Source organism: Capronia epimyces (genome assembly GCF_000585565.1).
Source record: "Capronia epimyces CBS 606.96 chromosome Unknown aczIQ-supercont1.2, whole genome shotgun sequence".
In the NCBI taxonomy this organism is placed as follows: domain Eukaryota; kingdom Fungi; phylum Ascomycota; class Eurotiomycetes; order Chaetothyriales; family Herpotrichiellaceae; genus Capronia; species Capronia epimyces.
In genome coordinates this window covers 2,003,460-2,027,182 of record NW_006912905.1, presented here as the reverse complement: position 1 = coordinate 2,027,182, position 23,723 = coordinate 2,003,460, and the positions used below count along the sequence as shown (strand labels likewise).

The 23,723-nt window shown below is 53.2% G+C and overlaps 7 protein-coding genes across 7 annotated transcripts; 5 read left to right on the top strand and 2 right to left on the bottom strand.

The window, feature by feature from the left end:
• Nucleotides 1-65: 65 nt before the first annotated feature.
• Nucleotides 66-4,148, bottom strand: A1O3_02539 (xanthine dehydrogenase; the record flags this gene model as incomplete). The annotated part of the gene is made up of 1 exon (XM_007732679.1): nt 66-4,148. One exon carries the CDS (start codon nt 4,146-4,148, stop codon nt 66-68), a length of 4,083 nt encoding a protein of 1,360 aa, XP_007730869.1.
• A 735-nt stretch (nt 4,149-4,883) lies between these two features.
• Nucleotides 4,884-7,266, bottom strand: A1O3_02538 (uncharacterized protein; the record flags this gene model as incomplete). The annotated part of the gene is made up of 4 exons (XM_007732678.1): nt 4,884-5,536; nt 5,592-5,724; nt 5,774-6,529; nt 6,580-7,266. The coding sequence occupies 4 exons, from the start codon at nt 7,264-7,266 to the stop codon at nt 4,884-4,886; spliced, it is 2,229 nt and encodes a 742-aa protein (XP_007730868.1).
• An 882-nt stretch (nt 7,267-8,148) lies between these two features.
• On the top strand, nt 8,149-9,870 carry A1O3_02537 (uncharacterized protein; the record flags this gene model as incomplete). Its single annotated transcript, XM_007732677.1, has 4 exons — nt 8,149-8,437; nt 8,489-9,349; nt 9,402-9,559; nt 9,610-9,870. The coding sequence occupies 4 exons, from the start codon at nt 8,149-8,151 to the stop codon at nt 9,868-9,870; spliced, it is 1,569 nt and encodes a 522-aa protein (XP_007730867.1).
• A 1,781-nt stretch (nt 9,871-11,651) lies between these two features.
• On the top strand, nt 11,652-13,865 carry A1O3_02536 (uncharacterized protein; the record flags this gene model as incomplete). The annotated part of the gene is made up of 1 exon (XM_007732676.1): nt 11,652-13,865. The coding sequence occupies one exon, from the start codon at nt 11,652-11,654 to the stop codon at nt 13,863-13,865; it is 2,214 nt and encodes a 737-aa protein (XP_007730866.1).
• A 1,617-nt stretch (nt 13,866-15,482) lies between these two features.
• Nucleotides 15,483-16,282, top strand: A1O3_02535 (uncharacterized protein; the record flags this gene model as incomplete). Its single annotated transcript, XM_007732675.1, has 2 exons — nt 15,483-16,021; nt 16,111-16,282. The coding sequence occupies 2 exons, from the start codon at nt 15,483-15,485 to the stop codon at nt 16,280-16,282; spliced, it is 711 nt and encodes a 236-aa protein (XP_007730865.1).
• A 532-nt stretch (nt 16,283-16,814) lies between these two features.
• Nucleotides 16,815-19,703, top strand: A1O3_02534 (uncharacterized protein; the record flags this gene model as incomplete). The annotated part of the gene is made up of 2 exons (XM_007732674.1): nt 16,815-17,254; nt 17,315-19,703. 2 exons carry the CDS (start codon nt 16,815-16,817, stop codon nt 19,701-19,703), a joined length of 2,829 nt encoding a protein of 942 aa, XP_007730864.1.
• A 1,542-nt stretch (nt 19,704-21,245) lies between these two features.
• On the top strand, nt 21,246-23,549 carry A1O3_02533 (POT family proton-dependent oligopeptide transporter; the record flags this gene model as incomplete). The annotated part of the gene is made up of 5 exons (XM_007732673.1): nt 21,246-21,543; nt 21,600-21,738; nt 21,795-22,080; nt 22,162-22,266; nt 22,437-23,549. The coding sequence occupies 5 exons, from the start codon at nt 21,246-21,248 to the stop codon at nt 23,547-23,549; spliced, it is 1,941 nt and encodes a 646-aa protein (XP_007730863.1).
• Between the last annotated feature and the right edge of the window lie 174 nt (nt 23,550-23,723).

The following is a 23,723-nucleotide window of genomic DNA, read 5'->3' as shown; positions in this document are numbered from 1 at the left end:
CTACTGTCTGATCACTAAACCTAAACTAACCCCATCTCGATATACGACCACCTCTTGATCCGTGACTAGATCGATATGAAGAAACTCTTCTCCCCTTCCCTCGGCTCCACAACGCAGCGTTTGAGGATGGGGTCGGCGCACGAGATCCGGATTCTCTCCGGCGTGGCGGGGCTGCGCAGGTTCAGGACGGCGTGCTCACCATACTCTCTGCGAGCGGCCTTCAAGGCATCGCGGATGGCGAAGAAGGCGGCGCTGCCCATGAACAGAGGCGGCTCGCCCACGCCACGGCTACGCTGGATCGTGCGCAGATTCTTCCACTCGACATCCTTGAGCAGTGAAATGTTCATGACTTGCGGGATGTCGCGAAACCCAGGGATCTTGTACGCACCAGGCCCACGTGTGAAGATCTGACCCGAGCCGCGGTGCCACAGCGACTCCTCGGTTGTGAAGAGACCCTGACCCTGGACGTATGCGCCTTCGATCTGGCCATAGTCGATCGCCGGGTTGATGCTGCGACCCACGTCCATTTTGATGTCGGTCCGCAAACAAGTCCAGTCGCCGGTCAGCGTGTCAATGAGCACTTCGGATGCCGTGACGCCCTGTGTAAAGTAGAAGAACATCTTGCCGGTGTTCTCCAGAGACGGGTCTGATGGGTTGGGGCCCCAGATGTAGCCGATTTCAGGCGTGCGGTAGAAGCCGTTGGCGCTCAGGTTGACACGGTCGAAGTAGGCCGCGTGCGCAAGTTGTTTCATTGTCGCATTGGGGCCCAACTGCTCTCGGTAGGGCGCCAGACGCTCATTGATCTGCACACAGGCGTTGTAGGCTGCGTAGCCGTTCAGGTCCGAGGATGCCGAAGCAGCCGTGCTGGACGTGTTGGCGACCGTGTTGGTGGCCGTCTCCGAGATATGCACATCGGAAAGCGGCACTTGAAGCGCTTCGGCGACAATCATGCAGATCTTGGTATGCAGGCCTTGGCCCATCTCGGTCCCTCCGTGGGCGACAAGGACGGAGCCATCGTGGTAGATGTGCACCAGGGCGCCGGCCTGATTGAGGAACAAGGCCGTGAAGGAAATGCCGAACTTGGTCGGTATTAGGGCGAGGCCTTTCTTCTGCCATTTGTGGGTGGCATTGAATTCGTCGACAGCTTTGCGCCGAGCTTCATAATCTGTCGACTCCTTGATTTGCTTGTACATCAGCGGAACATGGAAGTCCTCAAGCTCCTGGTTGAAGTGTGTCTGGTCGCCCTCCTTATAGAAGTTGATCTCTCGGAGCTTTTCCACAGGGATTTTCAGGTGGTCTGCAACCTCTTCCATGTACGTCTCTGCAATGAACATGCCTTGCGGGCCACCGAAGCCGCGGAAAGCGCTGTTGGACACCGTGTTGGTCTTGCAGATACGACCATTCACGTCAACATTCGGAAAGTTATAGCAGCCGTCGATATGGGAAAGTCCTCTGTCGACCACCGCGGCAGAGAGGTCTTGCGACCACCCGCCGTTGTTAAAGACGCTGGCCCTGAGCGCCTGAATCTTGCCGTCCTTGTTCACGCCAACCTTCCATATGCCCAGAAATGGGTGCCTCTGGCCGGACGTTACAATGTCTTCGTCACGGTTGAGCATGCATCGGACAGGCCTCATGAGCTTGTTGGCAGCGACAGCGCATATGGTTGACAGTTGGATCGATCGGGTTTCTTTTCCACCAAATCCGCCTCCGAGTCGTTTGACTTTGGATACGACCTTGTTGGACTGCACTCCGAGCGCCTTGGAAGCGTACGCTTGAGTCTCGGACGGGTTTTGTGTGCTGGACCAGATTTCCATTTCGCCATCTTCTAGCTTAGGGATCGCAAGGCAAGCCTGCGTTTCCAGATAGAAATGTTCTTGACCACCCATCCTGGCCGTTCCCTCAAAGACATAATCGCATTCCTGGAAGGCCTTGTCCACATCGCCTCGGCGGATGTAGCGGTAGTGCTCGAAGAAGCTTTGCTTTTCGATGGCCTCTTCAATGGTGAAGATTGCTGGAAGTTCCTCGTATTCTACGAGGACAGCACGAGCTCCGGCTGCAGCTTGATGCGCAGTTTTTGCTACGATCATCCCGATAGGTTGCCCGGCCGTGAAGACTTCATCCTCAGCAAAGAAGACCTCATCGGCAACGGGGGCTCCCCACCAGTTGGCCTGTGGGTCGACAACGTCGTGTCTGTCGACCCAGGTGACCACGCCCGGAAGATCCAAGGCTGGGCTAGCATCCACCTTCAGCAGTTTGGCATGTGCCTTGGTTGACAGGACGAGGCAGCCGATGAGCTCGTTCTTTTGAGCTGGAATGTCGTCGGTATATTGCGCCTCGCCGGTGCATTGCTTGAGAGCCGCGAGGTGAGGATTTGCTTTGCCCAAGATCTTCTGGGAATACGCAACTGCTGCATCATGATCCTTTCGGCCGCGGGATATTTCTCGTTCGATCTCTGCAACGGCTTCTTTGTCAGTCACCTTGCTGGTCTCTGCAATGTTGGTGAGGATATCTTGGTAAAACCGGTAGAAGAATCCTAAAGCTAATGACTTCCTATATGTGGCCATGCCACCTGGCACACCGAATGGGAGATTGAAATCCTTTTCCATGGCGTTCATGACACCCTCTAGAGTCTCAGGATCCGTAAGTGTTTTTCCAACAATATATTCAGAAGCATTCTTTGCCTGGATCGTAGTAGGGGCCATGCCTCCGTATACCAGGTTGGCATTCTTGACCGTGTAAGAATCGTCCAGTGCCAGGCGTAGGCAAGCATTGACGATGGCAATGTCGTCATCTTTTCTTTTCGACTGCTTGTAGGTTCTGATGTACTCGCCCTTTTCGGCAGATACAGGAACTCTCATGGCTGCGATGACAGCATCCTCCGGCAACGCAGTCTTTCTGTAGCCCTTGAAGAAACTCGACATGGGAATCTCGGTCGTCTCCTTCAGCGACTTGGCCACCAACGTGGAGTCAGTGGCGACAAACACCGGATTGAGGTCTGAGATAGGGGAAGCGGTTGCTAGGTTACCTGCCGGGGTGCCAACGTTGCGAATCTGACGCCCGGCAAAGTATTTGATCGCCTTTTTGATGGCTACGAAAGATTGAGATCTGGCGGGGCCGTAATGTCTGACAGCTTCGTCACATATGTTCTCGAGGTCGGTCAGCGCCACATTGCCACCAATCTCGAGATAGTCATCATGAAACGAATACTTCCGCAATTCGGCAATGTCACCCACATAGACCGAAGTCGAATATTGCATAGCCTTGAATTTGATTTCAATCTGTGTCTCTGTACTTCCGCCAATCAACTTGGCAGTGGGAGACGCGTTCTTGATCTCCAGCAACTGCTCGAGCGTAACTGGTCTATACCACTTCTTCCTCTTGTTCCCAATAGCTAGCGGTTTGAAGTCATGTCTTCTAAGGGCGGGAGGAAAGATCAGTTCAGTCGATTTGTCATAGTGAATGAAAGAAGGAGACGTGAATTTCTTTTCTGCGGTTTCGTCTTTGCCATTCGGGCCGTCGCCGTTGCAAGAGCCGCCATTTTCCATGCAACAGCCAGAACCGCCGTTCGCTATGGATCTGCCACATTTCTTATTGAAACTCTGAGCAGCGTCGAGGATGGGTCTGTAGCCGGTGCAGCGACACAGATTGCCATCGAAGGCCTCTTCGACCTCATCCTCGGAAGGCTCAGGTCCATGGTTTCTGAGAAGGGCATACAAGCTCATGACGATTCCTGGTGTACAGAACCCGCATTGACTGCCGCTGGCCATGGCAATCCGTTCCTGTGCAGGGTGCGGGCTTTGTGAGCTCCCAATGCCCTCGATTGTGACAACATGCTTTCCATCGATGCTGACCAAAGGGGCCAGACAGGCATTGACTGACGCATGGTATATCTTGCCCGTGGTGGGATTCACTTGCGACACCACGACAGTGCAGGCACCACATCCGCCTTCAGCGCAGCCCAATTTTGTCCCCGTCAGCCCAATACCTCGTAAATACTCTAGGAGTGTGACTTCAGGATCGACAGCGTCCAGTTCGACTTTGGTGCCATTGAGATAGAAACGAATCGCGTCGTCGTAGCTCTCGGTCAAGGACGATAGGGTGACGACTTTCTCTGCCGTCGCCGCTGGCTGGAGGAGGCCAGGTGCCATGTTGACAAAGAGACGGCGCTCGATGGTGGAAGGAGAATGAGAAGGGTGAGGTGATCTACTAGATTAGCATTCCACCAGGCTGTGGCTGTTTTCCTGAGAAGCCGGGGCACGAAAGCACTGAGGAGACAACATGAAAGGCAGAGAAACTGGAAAAAGGAAATACTTATCAGCAATACGTCGATCTCACATCACAGCAATTGCCCATGGGATTGATAGGGCGTCTGCCATCTGGCCTGGGGGAGGTGGGAGCGCACGAATCAGAGAGCGGCCATTGCAGCAGTGGCAGTACGATGTGGGAAAGATGGAGTTGTGCAACTCCAGTGAGGGTTCGAATCAGAACGCCGCGATGCTGCGATCCCGCTTATCTCAGTCACGTGCACGTCGGAGTCCCCCGACCGCCACAGCGCAACAGGCGGGACACGACGATAGGGCATGGGGAAGCCTAAGCCGGCGAGGTTGTACGAACCCAGCTGTGTCATTCATTAATATTGTGTGGTCGTGGTCGTGGCCAAGGACTCGAATTCTCATGTCGCGGTCTCCAAGCGAGATCAGCCTCAGCCTGGGCCTGGATCCTATTCTTCTATTCTGTACTCCGTACACTCCCCCCTCCCCCAAGGCCATCGGCCCAACTCCAACAAGTCACAAGTCTTCGCCACCACTTCAGACCTCCAACCGTCCAACTGCACGGCACGGCACGGCACGACTATGCGTGGAGGAAGGCCTGTCGACTGCTGCTCATCTGGTCGGCATCATCGGAAGAAGGCCTCGGTTGCGCCACATCGTGTTGACCTCGTCCACGTTGTAGAAGCTGGTGGGCACTTTGAAGCCGCCCCATTCTCCTGCCAGCTGCATGCACAGGTACGTCAAGATCTCATCCGTCCAATTGCCGGAGATGATCAGCGCCTCTCGAATCAGTTGGAACGCAGTCATGCAACTTGCGTGGGCCAACGGATCCCCCAGCATCAAGCACTGGAGGATGTGACGGTCGAACAGCCGTCTCCGTGACTGGGGCGTCATGTCGTTGGGAAATACCAACTGCAGCACGACTCGCCCTGTTCCACGCACCGCGTTCCATTGTTCCTTGGTCGGCTGGGTAATTTCGGGGTCAACCATGTCAATGTCGTTGAAGATGAAGTAATCGCTATCCGACATCGCCCGGTAGACTGCCTGTCGGTGCCGTTCAATCAGGTTGTGACGCTGGCAAACAACGTATGACCGGTTTGGTATCTGGCTGTCCTGGATCGTATTTTGATCGATCGGCCCAGGTATTTTCGCCTTTTCACACTCCATCACCCAGTGACGTTGGATATCTTCGAAGAGATGTTCTTTAGTACAATATCGTACATAGCTTTCAGGTCCGCACGCTGGACAAATGACAACGGCTGAGTCTAGAGGCCATCAAAGTCAGTATCTCGTTGGTGGTCAAGATTTGGGAGTGCTTACCCCAACAGCTAGTCATCCGGCGACAATCAGGTTTCGGGCATTTGAGCCGTGGATCCATGCTGTCAAATTTGAACTTGGGAACGATTGGCGGGCCAGGGGCAGCAGCAGCTTCAGCAACAGCAGGCTCTGATGTCTGGAGATCTTGTCAGCTATCGCCGCTAGTAGTCGACTCTCCAACATACCTGAGCGTTATCCAAATCATCGCTGAAACGCACTCGCCGTAAGGCTGTCGACAAGCCTTCCGTGATGTCATGGTCTGCATCTTGAGGAGCATCTTGACGAGCATCTTGACGAGGAGGTGTTGGCTTGTTATCGCGACTCTGAGAATCGGAGGCACCGTCTTCCTTAGCCTGGGCTGTAGCACTAGAGGATTCTTCTTGTTTGGCCTTGTTCTTCTTTTGCTTGTTTCTCTTGCTATTGCCGCTCTGAGAATCGAATGCACCTCCTTCCTTAGCCTGGGCTGCAGCACCAGAGGATTCTTCTTGTTTGGTCTTGTTCTTCTTTCGCTTGTTTCTCTTCTTTGTCTTCTTGGCCTTCTTTGATTTCTTAGTTTGACCAGTCTGGTCGGTACTGTTGTTGCTCATATTGTCATCATCCGTGTCTTCTGATGAAGAGGTTGAAGTGGAGATTGAAGGATGATGATTATGGCCGTCTGAGGGAAGTGCGTGAGGTGAAGAGGTTGCGTGTTTTGAAGAAATCAAATGGCCGGGTCCGGACTTTTGGCTTGTCGTGGCATGCTTGTTGAGCACCAACGCCGTGACTGACTGTGCCGTGTCTTCAGGCCTGCTCTCTTTGACCACTGACTTATGGTAGAAGGCAGCGCGCTTTATATCTTCCACCAGTGCAGCCGGCTCTCCCTGATTGAGCTTTTGCGTGAGGCGCTGCCGTGCTGCTGTAAAGATTCTTATGGCAACCATCGCGACCACAGCCATGTCGCGCTAACTATTGTTAGTCGATATCACCTGGCCGCCAGCTTCTGGAAACCTACCGCTGGATCCGCTGTCCTGAACTCTCTCACGAAACCAGGATGATTGACATTTACAAAGATCTGGAACGCCGCTTGCTCCCAGCGAAAAAGGCTGGTGAAACTGTGCAAGTGGTATCTCACCAGGCCAGCCGTCTTCATCATCGACCGGTCAATGACGATCAGAAAGGGCGAGAGATAACCCATCCATACTAGCTGGTTCCCTTTGGCATCAAAATGCTTTTCTTGGACAACTTGTTCCCCTTCCTCTCTCTTTCTTTTTTGAAAGGCATCGTGCAGTGGGGAAAGTTCGTTGTCTTGCTTGGACCAGTTAAGCTCCTGCACACCTTGAATGCCAAAAGGCAGATTCTCTCGTGAGAACGACCTCGCACCGTCATAGGCTCCAAAAAGCTGCTTTGTCAAAGTGCCTGCTAGGACGAGTGTCAAGAAATTGGTTGTTGTTCCCAGTATGATCTTGTGGCAGATGGCTGAAACAACATTTTCAGCATCCAGGCCCCCAAACTGTTCTCCCAGCATACGAGTCTCCCGGTGCCAGACACCATCTCGTAATGAGACTGTGAACACTTCCGATTTATCTTCAGAAACGAAGATTACATGTGAATCCTTCAATGACTGAGATGTATGGGAGATGTACGCGTATTTGTGCGTCAAGTCCATGTCCGACGAGTCTTCTGAAGTGAGTTGCGACATGGCTGCGCTTCACACATACCTCTATGCCGGTGATGCTGTCCTATCCCTGGGTAAGTCAGCAAGGATCTCACACGGAGTTATAAGGTGCTTCTTACCGTTGTGACCTGAAAGGGCGTGTGGTCTCTTCTGCGAGTTAGACAAAGTTTGCAAACACATGCAAGAGCAAGCACAAGATATTTACATGTCAGGACTTTGGCACTGCATCTGCTAGGGTTACGGCACAAACTGTCGCACGTGATATGTTGGTATTCACTAAAGGCAACATCACTGAGCAGAATGTTATACAGACATCTTGTTACCCTGGGCAAGCCCCAATACCACATCTCAGACAGCCAGAGCAAGTATCTGCTTCTACAGCCATTGCACTTGGAGCCCTATGTTGGCATCGAGGCTTGCAGGGATGCTGATCGCTTTTAGATTTGCGAACCCAGGAAGAGCTTCAAAAAGGGGTAGATTTTGATTTTTTCGAGCAACAGGCAAGAGCGGCATAGTGGCAAGTCGTCACAGAGCTCAGATCAAGCACCTGGAGGCACATGGGACCTACATGGTAGGGCTTGATACGTTTCCAACTGTAGAGTCTTGAACGAGAGGACGTTCAGGGAAAGGGGCGGGCGGGCACCTGCAGCCTCGAGGTGAAAACTGAGCTAGTCCCGCCTGAGATTAGCATCGAGTTTGCCGCACGTGACCATGGGATTGGCTGCGATCTTGATGGCTGCTGCATTTTCAAAAATTGGCTGCAAACCCCACCACCACCAGCATTGCTGCCACCACGGGCCTTCACTACTTGTCGGCCTCATCTCGTTCTGTGGGCATCTCTTCCCACTCCGTGATCTGTCTACTGTAGAGCAGCGTCGTTGACTCGCTTGCCATCGGTTCTCTATCATGGCTGACCTCAGCAATATCCTCGCGGCCCTCGCAGCTCAGAGACAAGGTGGCACACCATCGCAAGCTCCTCCTCCGCCTGTGCCTGGCGCACCCTACCCTCCCCCTCAGTATGCCACGCCGACGAGCAGCACGACGGCATACGGACTTCCCCAACCGATCCATTCTGGCAGCGTCGATTTAGCGAACATAAGACCAGTCAGTTCCGGCTCAGTCAGTATTGCAGACGCAATCGCCAAAGCTCGTGGCATCGCGGCGGAGAAGGGTATTTCTTATGACCCCAGCAGACGTACGACTCGCCTTCTAGCCGTATCTTCTACCAGCTAACGGTATCTGACAGCTCCCCTCAATCCCGACCCTCGTTCAGGTGGCCGGGGCTACCGGCGGTCCCGTTCACCCTCGCGGTCTCCACCTCGCTCAAGCAGGGATGGCTTGCGAGATTCCTATAACCCATATCGTGATGAACGGCGTATCACCGCACCCAGTTACAGCAGGGAGCGTTCGTTCTCACCCCGAGGTGGACGTAACTCCCCCCCGAGATATCGGGATGATCGATCACCAGGCAGGGACAGAGGGGCCGAGGGCGATTCCGAAGTCCTTCCATTGGACAAGGGCGTGGTGGGCTTGATCATTGGGCGCTCCGGTGAGAACCTTCGACGAGTCGAGAGCACAACTGGCGCTCGCGTCCAGTTCCTCGATGGGCCGGAAGTTCCTGGGAGCCAAAGGCATTGTAGGATTTCAGGCAATCGATCTTCTCGGGCAGCTGCCAAAGCCGAGATCTTCAAGATCATCGAGGACAACGAGTTGGCCAAGAGGGGACAAGACAAACCTCGCAGTCAAACTAAGTCTTCAGTGGTCACTACCAAGGAAGGCGACAGTCTGCAGATGATGGTCCCGGACCGAACGGTGGGCTTGATCATTGGCAGAGGTGGCGAGACGATTCGAGATTTACAGGACCGAAGTGGCTGTCACATTAATATCGTGGGAGAAAACAAAAGTGTCAACGGATTGCGACCGGTGAACCTGATCGGCAGTCTGTCGGCTCAACAGTATGCGAGAGACTTGATCCTAGAAATTGTGGAGAGCGATCAAAAGGGCATCAGCGTCAAGGATCTCCACCGGGAGCGGGAGGATCCCAACGGCAAGGTGAACGACAGCATTGTTGTGCCCGGCGATGCAGTTGGCATGATTATCGGCAAAGGTAATGTTGTGTGAAAGTGTGGTTCAAGACCCATCGCTAATGTTGTCTGCAGGGGGTGAGTCAATTCGTGACATGCAGAACCAGACAGGATGCAAAATCAACGTCTCGCCGGCAACTGGTCGGGATGTCGAGCGCGAAATTGGGTTGATCGGCAGCAGACACGCTGTCGACGCCGCCAAACGTGCCATCATGGAGAAAGTTGACACGGTAGTAAGTGGCCCAAAAATCACCTTTTAAGGCACCCTACTGACCGCAAGTAGCGTGCTCGAACTCAGGGTCGTGAAACTCACGATGAGTACACGGACCGATACCCGGCGGCCCAACCGCCCAGTTATCCTGTTAGTGGGATGCCTGCCGCCCAGCCGGCCCAGCCGACTCAACCGGCTCTCCCACCCACGGCTGCAGGTGCGGCTGACCCGTATGCTGCCTACGGTGGCTACCAGAATTATCTTCAGTTGTGGTACTCGGCGATTGCGGCGAACCAGCAACAAGGTGTTCCAGGTCAAGGTGAGCAACGATAAGGCGCGTGGAGTTGACTGTGACCTGGCTCGTGACTGTGGATTATGTGCTTCTGCTGGTTGATCTCGAACCACTCGACGACATGACCCGCCTCCTCGAAGCTGCGGATGAGCCGTCCCCTACATCCCTCACTACCGTCGTGCATGCTGTGACTGTTCATGAGTGCAACTTGAGCTCTTGGACGCATTGTTCTACCTCTTGAGACCGGTGTACGATACGCAACGACTGACCAGCGTGACACGACCTCGTTCTGCTGATGACTGCCTCGTGCTTCCGACACGCAAAGACTATGCACTCGCCATCTCGAAGAGTCTGCGCCAGGTCCGATATATATGACTGCAGGGCTCGCAACTGCCAATTCAGGTTGAAACCCCTGGTCGAGCCCATTGACGCACAAACATATCGCAATCGCGCGCCAGAAATGAAACTGCGCAGTCGTGACAAGAAGGAAGATTGGCGTCTCATAGTACCTTGTTGCTCTTGAAATATTGACAGGACTACTTGTAAACAGCATAGGCCTACTTGAGATAATGATTACGAAGCAAGTAGACGTGTACGGTATCGCATGGCGGGGCTTGTGCTCCTCTCACCCTAGCACTGGCACTGGCACCGGCACCTTAGTATACGGATAGAGGGCTATACGTAGTTAGTTGTACACCATCAAAGTACAGAGTGATACCTGCTACGGAGTACATAGGACGAGGCAAGGATCTGTGAAGGGCCCTGAGGCTCCTAAGGCCATAGGATACTAGGCCAGAAGCGGGCGGCTAAGAATGCCAAGCACGGGAATGACAGGGGTGGAAACAAGGAATGATTTCATTCCCATCCCACCTTAATACCTTAATGCGATGTCTGGTTGACGCCACCCAGGCGCCACATCGGGCTGGGTGGCTGACTTCTTAAAAGCCTGCTTCCCTCCGCCTCGTCGTTGTCTCTGCTGAGGCACAAGCTCGGACGTCAAGTTGCTTCGTCGTGCCTCATTCCCGGCTCCTCGGTGCTGTTTCTGGGACGGTGTCTCGGTTGGTCAAGCTACACTCATCTGCCCAGCAGATTGGAGCCGCACCATGCTCGGAACGGCACCGAGGCAGCTGGGAAAATGGCGAAGTGACCTGAAGACCGCCTGCCCCCTCCATCTCCTCCGTTGCATCAACGAGTTTCAACCCTCGACTCACGTGAGAGCGCGTGTCTGACGTGCCAGAAGCGAGGGCGAGATGGTTGGCGGGCGCTTCTTCAGCCTAGTAGCGCTGTTTCCAGATTTAGGCGCCGACCTGGTTGGAAACATGGCTACCAGTTGACATCCTTCCGCCGCTACAAGTTCTGCTCTCCTGAGACACCTGGATTCCGGTTCAATCTCAGGAAGAGTTTTGTGCGACATGTTGCCGGTGGATCTGCGGCGTGGAGGAGTGATTCACGGGGAAAGCGGTACGTGCGACAGAATTCCTATTCTTGACTTATTGTTCTTATTGTCCCCGACTCTTGCGGGTCCTTTGTCAATCAACTCTCATTCACTGCTCTCGCTATTGTTTATTGTTGCATTCAAAGTCACGAATCTCCTTTTGTTTGCTTTTAGCATAATTTTCTTTCAACAAAGTCTCGATGACTTTGACTTTCCTTGTCACCTAAACGGCCTTGTCACTTGTTGTATCACCAGAATCCCTCACACATTTGCTGTCTTGACTGAGCGAGCCACGCTTCCGCCTTACTACAGCACTCTACCATCAGCATAACAAAATACTTACTTCTGAGTTGGATATCCAGATAATTTCCCGTCGATCTTTCCTCCATGTCCGCCCCGTCAGCCTTTCCGGCTGGCCTTCCTCCATCCATGCCTGCCGGCAGCCATGAGATACGAGACTACTACTCCAACCAAGACCCACCTCGGTCGTTGGCACACACTGCACCATCCATCACACCCTACCTTGGCCTCCGGGCTCGTTTATCGCAGATATGGCTCAATCGATGGACCATTCTGCTCCTACTTGTTCTTGCTCGCACCCTTATCGCCATCTCCGGGATCGACAACGACTTGGGCTCGGCGCGACGCGAAGCTCTATCCGCATGTTCGGACGTTGAGTCGATGGGTTCCACCATGGCATCCATGCCTCATTATATGTCTCAAGGAGTAAATGAAATGGCCGCCACTGGTGTCGAGAAGTCGGTCAACGGCCTGATGCAGATGACCACCTTGAGCGTTACGGCGGTTGAAGAGATTGTCGTGTTTGTCATTGGCATGATGACAAACACCTATCTCTGCCTGATCACTTTCGCTGTGAGCGGGAGCTTGCATTCGGTCATTGGAGCCTTGGACTCGGCGCAAACCGGTCTCAACACGCTCACCAAGAATCTCGGGAATGACATGTCAGGTGTGGTGGGCGACTTTGAGTCGGCCTACAACAAATTTCTAGACGCTCTCAAGGATATCACAGCATTCGGACTATCAGTTCCTCAACCTCCGCCACTGAACTTGACTCAGCAGGTCAAAACCCTTCAAGCCCTCAAGCTACCAGCAAACCTAGACGCCGATCTTCAGAAGCTCAATCAGTCAATCCCCACCTTTGATGAGGTCAAGAATTTCACCGAAGGCGTTATCCGGCTCCCGTTTGAAGAGGTCAAGCAACTCATCAATGGATCACTTGGCAACTACACGTTCAACCGGTCGACGTTCCCCGTACCACAGAAGCAGGAACTTACCTTCTGCAGTGACAATGACGGGATTAACGACTTCTTTGACGACATGGTCAGCCTGGCTGCTATTGCGCGCAAAATTTTCATTGGCGTTCTGCTTACCCTGGCCATCCTCGCCATGCTTCCCATGGCGTGGCGCGAGATTCGGCGTTGGCGCAAGATGCAAGAGCGTAGCCCGCTGGTTCATTCAGATGCGCATGATCCCATGGATGTTGTGTACTTGGTCAGTAGGCCATATACTTCATCCGCCGGGCTGAAACTCTCCCACTCGTTTGAGTCTAGGCGCAAGAAAAATCTCATTCGCTGGGTGATTGCGTACGCTACGTCCGATGCCGCGTTGTTCGTCCTCGCACTTGCACTGGCGGGTTTGTTCTCGTGCGCCTGTCAGGCAATCCTGCTCCGATCGCTCGAAAGGGAGGTTCCCAACCTAAGCAACCAAGTGGGTGCCTTTTCCGACAAGGTCGTGGCACAACTCAACAATGCGTCTCAGGAATGGGCCGTCGGCACTAACGCAGCTATTGCGTCCACCAGCCACGACATCAATCAGAACATGTTGGGTTGGGTCAACACCACAACGACTGCGATTAACGACACTCTGAACGCATTTGTGGACAAGACAACAGAGGTGCTGAACGTCACTTTCGGCGGCACTCCTCTGTATGACCCGATCCTGGAGGTACTGTACTGCCTTGTCCTCATGAAAGTCGCGGGCATCGAGAAAGGCCTGACCTGGGTCCACGATAACGCCCACGTCGACTTCCCCACGCTTCCGAACGACACTTTTAGCCTGGGCGCCGTTGCAAGTCTCGCATCAACCAGCGATCCCAGTGACTCATTCCTCGCGAGTCCCGGCGATGCCGCGAGCGATAAGATCTCCAGCGCTGTTGCCCGCGTCGTCAATACGCTAACAGATGCCATTCGGACAGAGGCAATCATTTCGACCGTCATCCTCCTCGTCTGGGTTCTGGTTGTGCTCATTGGGGTCATCCACGCTCTCACGCTTTGGGCTGGGCGGGACAAAGTCAGAGGTGAAGGTGGTGCTCCGGCATTTCCTTCATCTACTGTGTCAAATCCCGACTTCCGCTCTGACAACCAGGACCGGTATGCCGGCTTTGCGGATATCCCACTGTCTGCAGTGGACAATACGAGGCCTTTGTCGCCTGCGCCCAGGTATACCCCATCCAAAGAGGTCGAAATGCAGGAAGGTGGCTACCACGACTCAAAGCTCGGATTTGCCGGACAACGGGCGTATAAGGAGACTCCGCCAACGAGGATTGATAGCAAGCGGGGGAGCATCTGGAATGGGGAATGAAAATATTCCGTTGAAGACTGATTGATTTTTAAGAGCGACCGAAGAAGAACCGACAGGTACTGCTGTGGCACAACCTGAAGCCCGCCATCTCCCAGAGTGGCATACAGTGGAAAGCTATTGAACATTGGTGGAGGAAAGAATGAAATTCCGATTGAAACATGACAGCGGTGAACGAGATTTATCGGGTGGCATTGAGTCATGCGCGTGTGATGTTGAATGATGATATGCTTTGTGGGGGATTTCTTTGTCTTGGCTAGGGAACAAGAGCGAATCTTCCGAAGTCAATTTGACCAAGGACTATCCGGCCTTGATTCCTGTCAGGCAATAAGTCCCCAGGACAACACCGAGGGACGAGAGTTCCTTCCCTGCCCCTTCTCTGGCGGCGCAGACCGTCTCCCTTCCTCAGGTTGGGGAACCTTGCTCTTTTCTCCGCCAACCTTCCGATGGCCCTCGACTCCCCAGAGTGGCCGTCGCGCCTCTCTCGCATGGGAGGTGTTAAGCAAGGCGTTTGGTGTGATGAGATCAGTGGCACTGCGCCATTATTATCGCTGCCGGAGTCGCGTGATGGAGTGGAAAGATAAGTCCTATCGATCTTATATACCTCGTGTCCATCTGACACGGTGGTATCTCGGGGACGAAGCAGGCCTTGTATTCTGAACGTTTGGATCCAAGTCGGTTTAAGAGCCCCCGTTGTTCTTGGACGATGTTGTGTAGGCTCTTCCGACCCAAACATTTTTTGTTGTTGAGTTGTGATCTCGGGGGTTATCTCATGGCGGCCGTTGACGTGTGCGTGGATGTTGAGGCCCTCGTTGGTGTTGTTGTTGCGCCCCTCTGGTCGTCTTCTCCGAAGCATTCCCTTGTTTCAGCCGGGGCCCATTGTCTCTTCACTCATCTTCGGAGAAAGTCGAAAGCAATGACCGTGGTGAGAAGGCGATCGGAGGGATCCCGCCATCCGCACGAACGAGTTCGCCTTCGGAGCGAGCCTTGCATGCTTGTTTGTCCAGTTTCAACTTTCGACTTCCTCCGCCAACTCACGATCTGTCGAACATTGCATGTCTTCTAGGGCAGATCGAGTCGAAACCCACAGAAACCAGCATTGCACCAGTTCGGTTCCGAAGAAGGTCCTCTGTCGATATGCTTCTGGTGGCCCGGATTCGAGCATGCAGGATCTGACCGTCACCGGTATGCAGGAGTATATGGATCAGAGGACGGACTTGTGTAGCTTTGCTCCGAGTCCATCCCCCCAAATCCCAAAAAAGGCCGTGGGCCAGGTCGAGGTGTTGCTGGTGTACACGGCATCTGCCTCGGGTTCGAGAGAGGCTGGCAAGATTCTTTTCAGTGTAGATGGGCAGCAGCTTAGATAGATACTCTACCAATATCAAGATCTGGCCTGACAACCAAAAAGTATTTCCGTGAAACTCATAGTATACCTAGCTGGGAGCATACACGATATCTGGTGATTTCGCGGAGAACTCTGATCATAAGGCATATACTGTATATACTGTATATAGTGTATACGGCGTAATACGTTATACGAAGCTGATACGAGCCTTCCATACCTTCAATCGCCCTCCCTCTCTTTACACCTTCGCACCTTCGCGAGTCTGACCGTGCATTATGGCCATGACAACAACACCCGCTCTGCAGAGGTTGACGTCCTCGCCACGAAGCGTGTCAGCCACCATCCATGCAACGGGGCTCTTATGCTTTGCGGCCTCGTTTGTATGGCTGCCGAACATCACCAACCCGCTCCACAGAGGCTTCGGCGGGTCGTACCAGTTCCTGACCATCATTGCGCTCACGTTATCCACCATGACATTCGCAACCGGATTCGTTGCCGACCTCTCTCAAAACACCCGACTCGCTGCTCTCAAGAGCAGGCTCTCCGTATGCGCGACGCCCCTGGAGCTTCTCGTCACCATCTCCTACTGGGGCCTGCGCTGTATTGACAAGACGTTGGTCGTGCCTCCTGGGCACGAGGTCCCGTTCATCCCAGATTTCGGCTTCCACGCTATGCCGGGCATCATGATAATACTGGATTTGATGCTCCTGAGCCCGCCGTGGTCGATCAAGGCTGACGGTGCCCTTGCGCTCAACTCTTTTATGGCGTTGTCATACTTGGCTTGGCTGGAGTACTGTTTCTCGCAGAACCGATGGTGAGACTCCCCTGAAATTAGTATTCGTGTTCGAATTCAATGTTTCGGGGTGTCGCCGATGGGGCTGAGGTTGACACCTTTCTTTACAGGTATCCTTATCCGCTCCTTGCGCGGCTGTCCATGCGGCAGAAGCTATGCCTTGTGCCTGTTTCAGCGGTCCTCATGACGGGTAGCACCATGGCTTTGAAGAGGGTATATCGAAGAGTTAATAAAGTGCAAAGGTTTGGGAGGGACGCCATCATCGCCGTCAAAACAGATTGAGCAAGGCCAAGAGCTCTGTATTCCTGTACAATCCTCGCACGACTGCTGTGTACTCCATACTATTGAGTGGCTGAGCTTGCTGAGGCTGAGACTGGGGCTGAGCAGGCTCTGGCTTAGTCCGAGGCGCATTCGGCTGAGGCAGTGGTGAAGTTACAGAGAGTATTACCCCTCCAAGAGTACTATGCGTCCACTCCTCTTGCTGATTTCAACCTACCTTCTGCTTGTGATGAGCTGAATGACCCCCCAGTTTCTGTATTCACCCTTGCGGCCGAGTGAGCCCCCGAGCTCTGTGACCCAGCTTCATATCAGCCGAAATACAGTACTCCTGAGCGGAAGATGTACTCCTAGGATTACAGGATAGTCCGCCAGGTCGCCGAGGGGCCAAAACTGGCGCCTGGCGCCTCTCGCGGAATTGCACCTCACAACTTGATAACAACTTGAACTCTGCCCAGCTGGCTGAGCAGCCTCTTGCCTTGACTTTATCCTCTGCGGTTTTCTGGCCACCCACGCACCCCATTGAAAGCTCTCCAACATGGAGGGTCTTGTTGCCCTGGGCGTGGTCGCCAATGTTGTCCAGCTCTTGGACGCGTCATGGAAAGCGGTCGAGGTCTATAAAGAATTCCGTGAACGAGGTACAACCGCTCAGATCGATGCGATGTCCTACGCAACCGCACAATTGTCGGAGTGCAACCACGAATTGCGGATTTCACTGGAAAACGCCCCCAACAAGATTTCGCTTTTGCAAAGCGACGTCGCACTCACCGAGCTGACCAAAACTTGCGAAGGGGTCGCCGATGAGCTCCAAAAAGTACTCAAATCTTTACAGATCGGGCCAGCAGCCACTCGGACTGGTGCCCTGATCCACGCCGTCAAGATCAAGATGAAAAGAAGATGGAGGCGCCTCGAAGAACTGAAGTTCAAGCTGGATCAGTACGCAAAAGTCTTGGACTCGAAGATTCTCGTCCATCTTGGGTAAATACATTCGCCGCTCCAAGTGTGAAATTCCCGGGCTAACACGATCACGATTTGCAGCCAGAACATGGGCACCCTCTCGGCGCAACAGACAAATGTCGTTGACAAGCTCGACGAATTGCAAAAGAAACTGCTCCAAGAACTTGTCAAAGGGAATACGTGTGTCAAGGGCCTTGTTACCGCAATGAACGAGATGAAGCAGGTGAACGAGACGGCTGAAAACCAGAATAAAAGCGAGCATGTTGCCACGCGGCAACTTATCGACAGCAAAGTCGACCACTTGGTCCAAAGACAGGCCGAGCGCGCCGAATTGGACAACTTGCTTAAAAGTCTGCATTTCCCAGAGATCGACCAACGACAAGATAGCATCGAGGATGCGCACGCCCAAACTTTTGAATGGATCTTCAAAGATTCTGTACAACTCAACAAGCCATGGCTCGACAAGCCCTGGAGCAGTTTCCTTGATTGGGCCCGGAACGACGATGACCAACTTTATTGGATTCTCGGAAAGCCCGGTTCTGGAAAGTCGACTTTGATGAACTTCCTCGTCCAAGATGAGAGACCGAAAGCTGCACTCACATCGACGCCATCGGACCTCCCTCCGCTACTCCTGACCTTCTTCTTCTGGGACACAGGTGTTCCCCTCCAGAAGAATGAAATTGGCCTTTTACGTTCTTTGATTTGGCGGATCCTTACCTGCCTTGACTCGTCATCGGTCGCCCTCCCAGTATGGGCAAAGGAAAAGAGAGCCTCCACTGTCTGGACCAAAAAGCAACTTCTACCCCTTCTTCGCATGGCGGTAGAAGCGGTTCCCAATCGATTATGTCTCTTTCTCGACGGGCTGGACGAGTTTCGAGGCCTGCAGAACGACTTCGACGCGATTATTGATATTCTCAAAGTCTTCCGCGGGCAGAAGGGCGTTAAGATATGCATTTCCAGCCGGCCCTCCACCACTCTCAAAGAACTGTACCGTGATTGCTCTAAGCTACGTCTGCAAGACCTTACCAGAGGCGACATCACCCGTTACGTCGAGGACAGTCTGATCAACAACTCAAGGATGGAATCTCTACCTCTGCCATCTCCCGAACAAATTGCTCAGTTGGTACACGATCTTGTAGCCAAGGGTCAAGGGGTCTTTCTCTGGATCCGCTTGGTCATCCAATCTTTGCTTCGAGGCATGCGAAATGGCGATGATCTGCGAACTCTGCATGACCGTCTGGACCAGATTCCAGAAGGAATATTCGAGCTCTATACCCACATGTGGAAAAGAATGGAAGCAGACCACCCATTCTACGCCAAAGAGGCCGCACTCTATCTGCAATTCGCCCGAGAGTTTGGTGTTCGGTCTCTAGTTGAATTTGCAGTCGCAGGTAATGAAGAGTTGCAGCGTGAATACCTAGATGCCTCGAACAGTCTGGACCTTGAGCAGCTGGGAAAAGGCATCGATCTTGAGAGAGCTCGAACGAGATTGATGGCATGTTGTACCGGCTTTCTCGAAATAGTCGATGGACCTCGTATACCGCCAAGCTATCTCAAAAGTCACCGATCTGTACTGCAGACGAGTGCTGTAGGGCAATATCCTACAACCGTGAACCGGCTGGTTGAGCTCCGCCGGAGCTATTGTGAAGTTCGGGTTTCATTCATACATCGAACGGCAAGGGAATACCTTCAAACACCAGCAGGCCGGCAATTGCTGGAGGCTAAACCAATGCAACCTAGAGATCTCCGCCAACTCAGGTCCCGTTGCAGGTTGGTCTTGCAGCTGTTGCTCATCGTCGGCTACGACCCCCGGGGGTTTCACGGTGAATTTAGGTTCTGCTTCGATTTTGCCTGTACTGAGACTGACGAGAATGACGACTTCAAAATACTGTTGCAATTAGAGGAGGTTTGCGAAACGATCTTTTCATGGGGAATCTTGAACTCGTTGAACTCGGCTAAGGTCCGAAACAAGGCCCGGAACAAATGGCCTGTCAATCCGGACACAGGCAAAGTCGACTACGTGGAAGCATTCTTGGAATTTGGGAATGCAACTTATACGAAGCATAAGCTGGTGAGCTCCGGCCTGAGCGAAGACCCCCAGTACCTGACCAATCTCCTTCGGAAAGGTGTTCACATCCTACAGTCGGAATGGAAGGGCGGGGTTCTTCAAACAATTCCTGTCTTGGTCTCGCTCGGGGCAGATGTGAACGCAAGCACGGGTCAGGATTTGCCTGGCAACGACCCATTATACAAAAAAGACGCAACGATCTGGCAGCAACTTCTGAGAAATGTGTTCTTGCGCTTGCATGGTACCGCTTCCACATCCCTAAATTCCTACAAAACGTCATATATTGCTTCTATTTCGCAGGTCTTGAGGGTATTTCTCCAAGCTGGCGCAGATCCCAATGCTTCATACCACCTCGTCCTCACTAAAGGAATGTACAGAACAATATCCGGGCAAACTTTCTAGCGGTTTTTTGAAGAACACCCTCCCGATCTTCAGGACGAAACTATTGTTGGCGAATGGAACGCTCATGACACTATAATGCTTAGTGTTCATGAAAATACAATATTTTATGGTGAGAGGAGCCCTTGCTATTTCCGCAGCCTGTTGCGCGAGTTTGGGACCACGGGCAGCTCCAAGGCAATGGTCTTATTTGGTCCTTCAAATTCATGGCGTGTTATAGCTAGACACTCTTTGAAGATATGTACCTGGTGGGTCCCCGTTGATGATTCATTTGAGGAAGTGGACGGTGGTATCACCAATTCCGATACCGAGTCAATGTCCTTTCTGGATGCTTTCCGGGCAGCCGGCTGGAGTGATGAAGAGATTGAGCAACTTCCTCTAACAAAGAAGGTGTTGCCAGGATGGCAGGCACAGGCAACGGACGCCGATGATGAGGAAAACTAGGAAACCTACGAGTCTGACCCGAGTCCGAAGATGAGTCTCTGGAGATCAAAACACTTTCTTGAGGAGGAGGAGAAGGAGGAGGAGGAGGAGAAAACTACAGAGAGTCTGATTGCAGCAGCTGATCATAATGAGAAAGCGTGGACGGGCTTATGCCTCTGATGAACGATGTCATAAACAGCATACGCCGGAGAACCAAGCAGATACCAGTTGAATCAACCTGGTGGAAAGAAATCATTCCACCTAACCCCTTCAGAGTGTCGCTCAACTCGGTGAACTTAGCATGGGCCTGGAAGATGCCATGACAATAACCGCTAATATTAGATAGCCAGAAATTCTGGTGGGTGCGGCATGTTGTAAGTCATGACGGCTGTGGCGTCTACAATCATGTCGATCTCAGCAATACATAATGCATGGCGCGTGTGTCGTGCAGGAAGGTGGCAGTGAGAGAGAGTGGGCAGAGCCGGCCACCGGCCACAGGCCACCGAAATCCTTAGGTGCCTGCGAGGCCTTATCTCGACACCACGCCGTCCGACGTAACGTTGCAGACAAGACTCAGGGGTGTTGAGGACGAGAGCCAATGTCGACGACAGCCTCAACGACGACGTGCTGGCCAAGATGGCACAATACCTCGGTCGTCCCTAGAGACCTATGGCTGCCTCGCATAGGAACCGGAAGTCTCTAGCGGGACCGGCTGGCGTTGCTTGGCATGTCTTGGCGCGCCGCGGAGGGGGAAGCCCTGCGATTGGCTGGGGTCGATTACCGCTCCCATCTCATCACTGCTCGGTCTATTGGAGCGTAGACTGCGACCTGCGACCTGCGACCTGCAAACATCAGACGACACGATGCGATCGGCTTGCGACTGGACGATAGCAAGATGTGTATGTCTCTCAGATCTACCCATCCCACTCGCCCGCCCTCGCCTTGGCCTGTGTGGCTAGACCCTGATGCCGGCGGCACTGTGCAGGGTTGCATTGGGGATTGGGAAGATAAGCGGCCCCTCGTATGCTGCTCGTTAAATGCATTCGACCTTCCAGGCTTCCGACGGGCACCTTTTCCTTGTTACCATCTCTATCTTCTTCGTTTCATCTCTTCGACAGCACCATGTCTTCTGGCGCGGCGAACCCCGAGTCGGCGGAAATTGCTAAGGCCAATGTCCCGCCCGTCCCAGAGTCTCTCGATGAAAAGCAACCCCAGCACTTCCACAAAGATGAAACCCTTCATACCTCCGACTCTGATATTTCAGCTGATCTCCTCGTTGGCCCGAATGGGGAGCAATACCCTACAGACGAGGAGCTGAAGACGCTGAGACGCACCCAAGGTCATGTTCCGATGATAATCTACACGATAGGCATTATTGAGTGCTGTGAGAGGTTCGCCTACTACGGCACGATCGTTGTCTGTGAGTTTACATAGCTGAGATGAGATATGTTGCATACCCATTGACGCCCAGAGCAGTCAACAACTACATCAACTGGCCTCTACCCGAAGGTTCTAAGACCGGGGCAGGGGGAACCGATGGTCAGGCCGGTGCTCTGGGTTACGGAACACAAGCTGCCACCGGTCTGACCCTGTTCAGCTCCTTCTTCTCTTATGTGTTCGTCTCAATCTCGCCTGTTGCGGACGCGGCGGTAATGGCTGAACTGTATACAGCACACCGATGCTGGGTGGCTGGCTCGCCGATACCTACTGGGGTCGCTACAAGACCATCAATGTTGCCATCGGGCTCGCTACGTTTGGGCACATAATAATCCTGATCTCTGCCATCCCTGGGGTCATCGAGAAATCAACCACGGCTATGGGCATCTTCTGCCTTGGCTTGATCTTTTTCGGCATGGGGGTTGGCTTTTTCAAGTGCAACATCTCTCCTCTTGTCGCCGAGCAGTACGAAATGGAACACCCCCGAGCCGTTGTATTCACCGAGAAGAGTGGTGAAAGGGTAAGTTCTCCCTCTTGGAACACTTGCCAACACATCTCGTCAAGATTTCCCACGTCCTCTGTTGCTGACAACACTCCCTAGGTGATTCATGATCCAGTAATGACTATCGCTCGCATCTACATGCGGTATTACTTTCTCATCAATGTGGGTGCGCTCGCAGGACAGATTAGTATGATCTTTTACCTTGTTGAGTGACCGTTGAACGCTAACGTATCGCGACAGGCATGGTATACGCGGTTTGTCTGCCCACTTCCTTCTGTTGTTCCCTCTAGCAGAGATGCTCTTTCCAAGAGAGGCTCACTGAACGGCTCTATCTCCTGTGGCTACACTGACTGACTTCCGGCCTTTTGGTAAAGGAAAAATATGTAGGTTTCTGGCTTGCATATCTGTTGCCGACCATCCTGTTCCTGTTCACGCCCGCCATCATGATCTTCTGCCGGAAGCGTTACGTGAAGCGGCCACCGACTGGCTCGGTTTTATCTAAGAGTTTCCACCTCCTCGGCTTCGCGCTAAAACGGAACTGGTCATTCAATCCAAAGAAGCTCCTCAACAGGGTTCGCAGTGATGCGTTCTGGGAGAGCGCCAAGCCTAGCAACGTGGCTGTGAAACCTTCCTGGATGACCTTCGACGATGCTTGGGTTGACGAGATCTGCCGCGGCCTCTCAGCCTGTGCGGTCTTCGTATTCTTGCCGATATATTGGCTGTCGTATTCGCAGATGACCAACAACTTGGTGACACAGGCGGGGACTCTGAAGCTCAACGGGCTTCCCAATGATTTGGTGCAGAACCTGGATCCGATCGCACTCCTGATCTTGATTCCTATCTGTGACAAGTTCGTCTACCCTCTCCTCCTCAGGGCGGGAATCAGGTTTACTCCGCTCAAGAAAATCACGGCTGGGTTTGGCGTCGGCAGCGCGTCCATGGTCGTGGCGGCCCTGATCCAGCACTACATCTACGTCAAATCACCGTGTGGGAAACACGCCACCAACGGCGACTGTATTGCTGAACGCGGCCCGCCGGACCTGTCAGTCTGGGTGCAAACGCCTGCCTATGTGCTGATTGCCTTGGCCGAGATCTTCACGTCCATCACGGGCCTGGAATACGCCTTCACCAAGGCGCCCAAGAACATGCGTTCGTTCATCACGGGATTGTTCTGGTTCACCAACGCCTTCTCGAGCGCGATTGGTCAAGCCTTCGTCCCTCTAGCGAAGGATCCCTTATTTATCTGGCTGTACGTCATCATCGCATGCCTCAGCTTCGTCGCCATGTTTGTGTTCTGGTTCACTTTCAAGAAGTTGGATGCGGAGGAAGATGCCCTCAACGCCCTCCCCGAGAGCACGTACAAGGGACGCAAAGGGAGCGTCGTCGACGTCGACGTCGAGGCATTGCGACAAGAGCAAATCAGACAGGACAAGATCAGGAAGGCCCAAGGACTGGCTCGTGGGTCGGTAGACGTCTCGAGTAAGTAATCGAAAGGAACATTGTCAATACAGTTCCCGCAAACGGGCATAGAGTACCAGGCAGTGAGTGCACTGGAGGTATCCAAGTGGAGATATGGGTGATATTGTGGATGATATGACGCGATATTTCGATGCCAGGTGGCGGTGATGACCTTGACCTGGTACATTACGGAGTACAGGTAG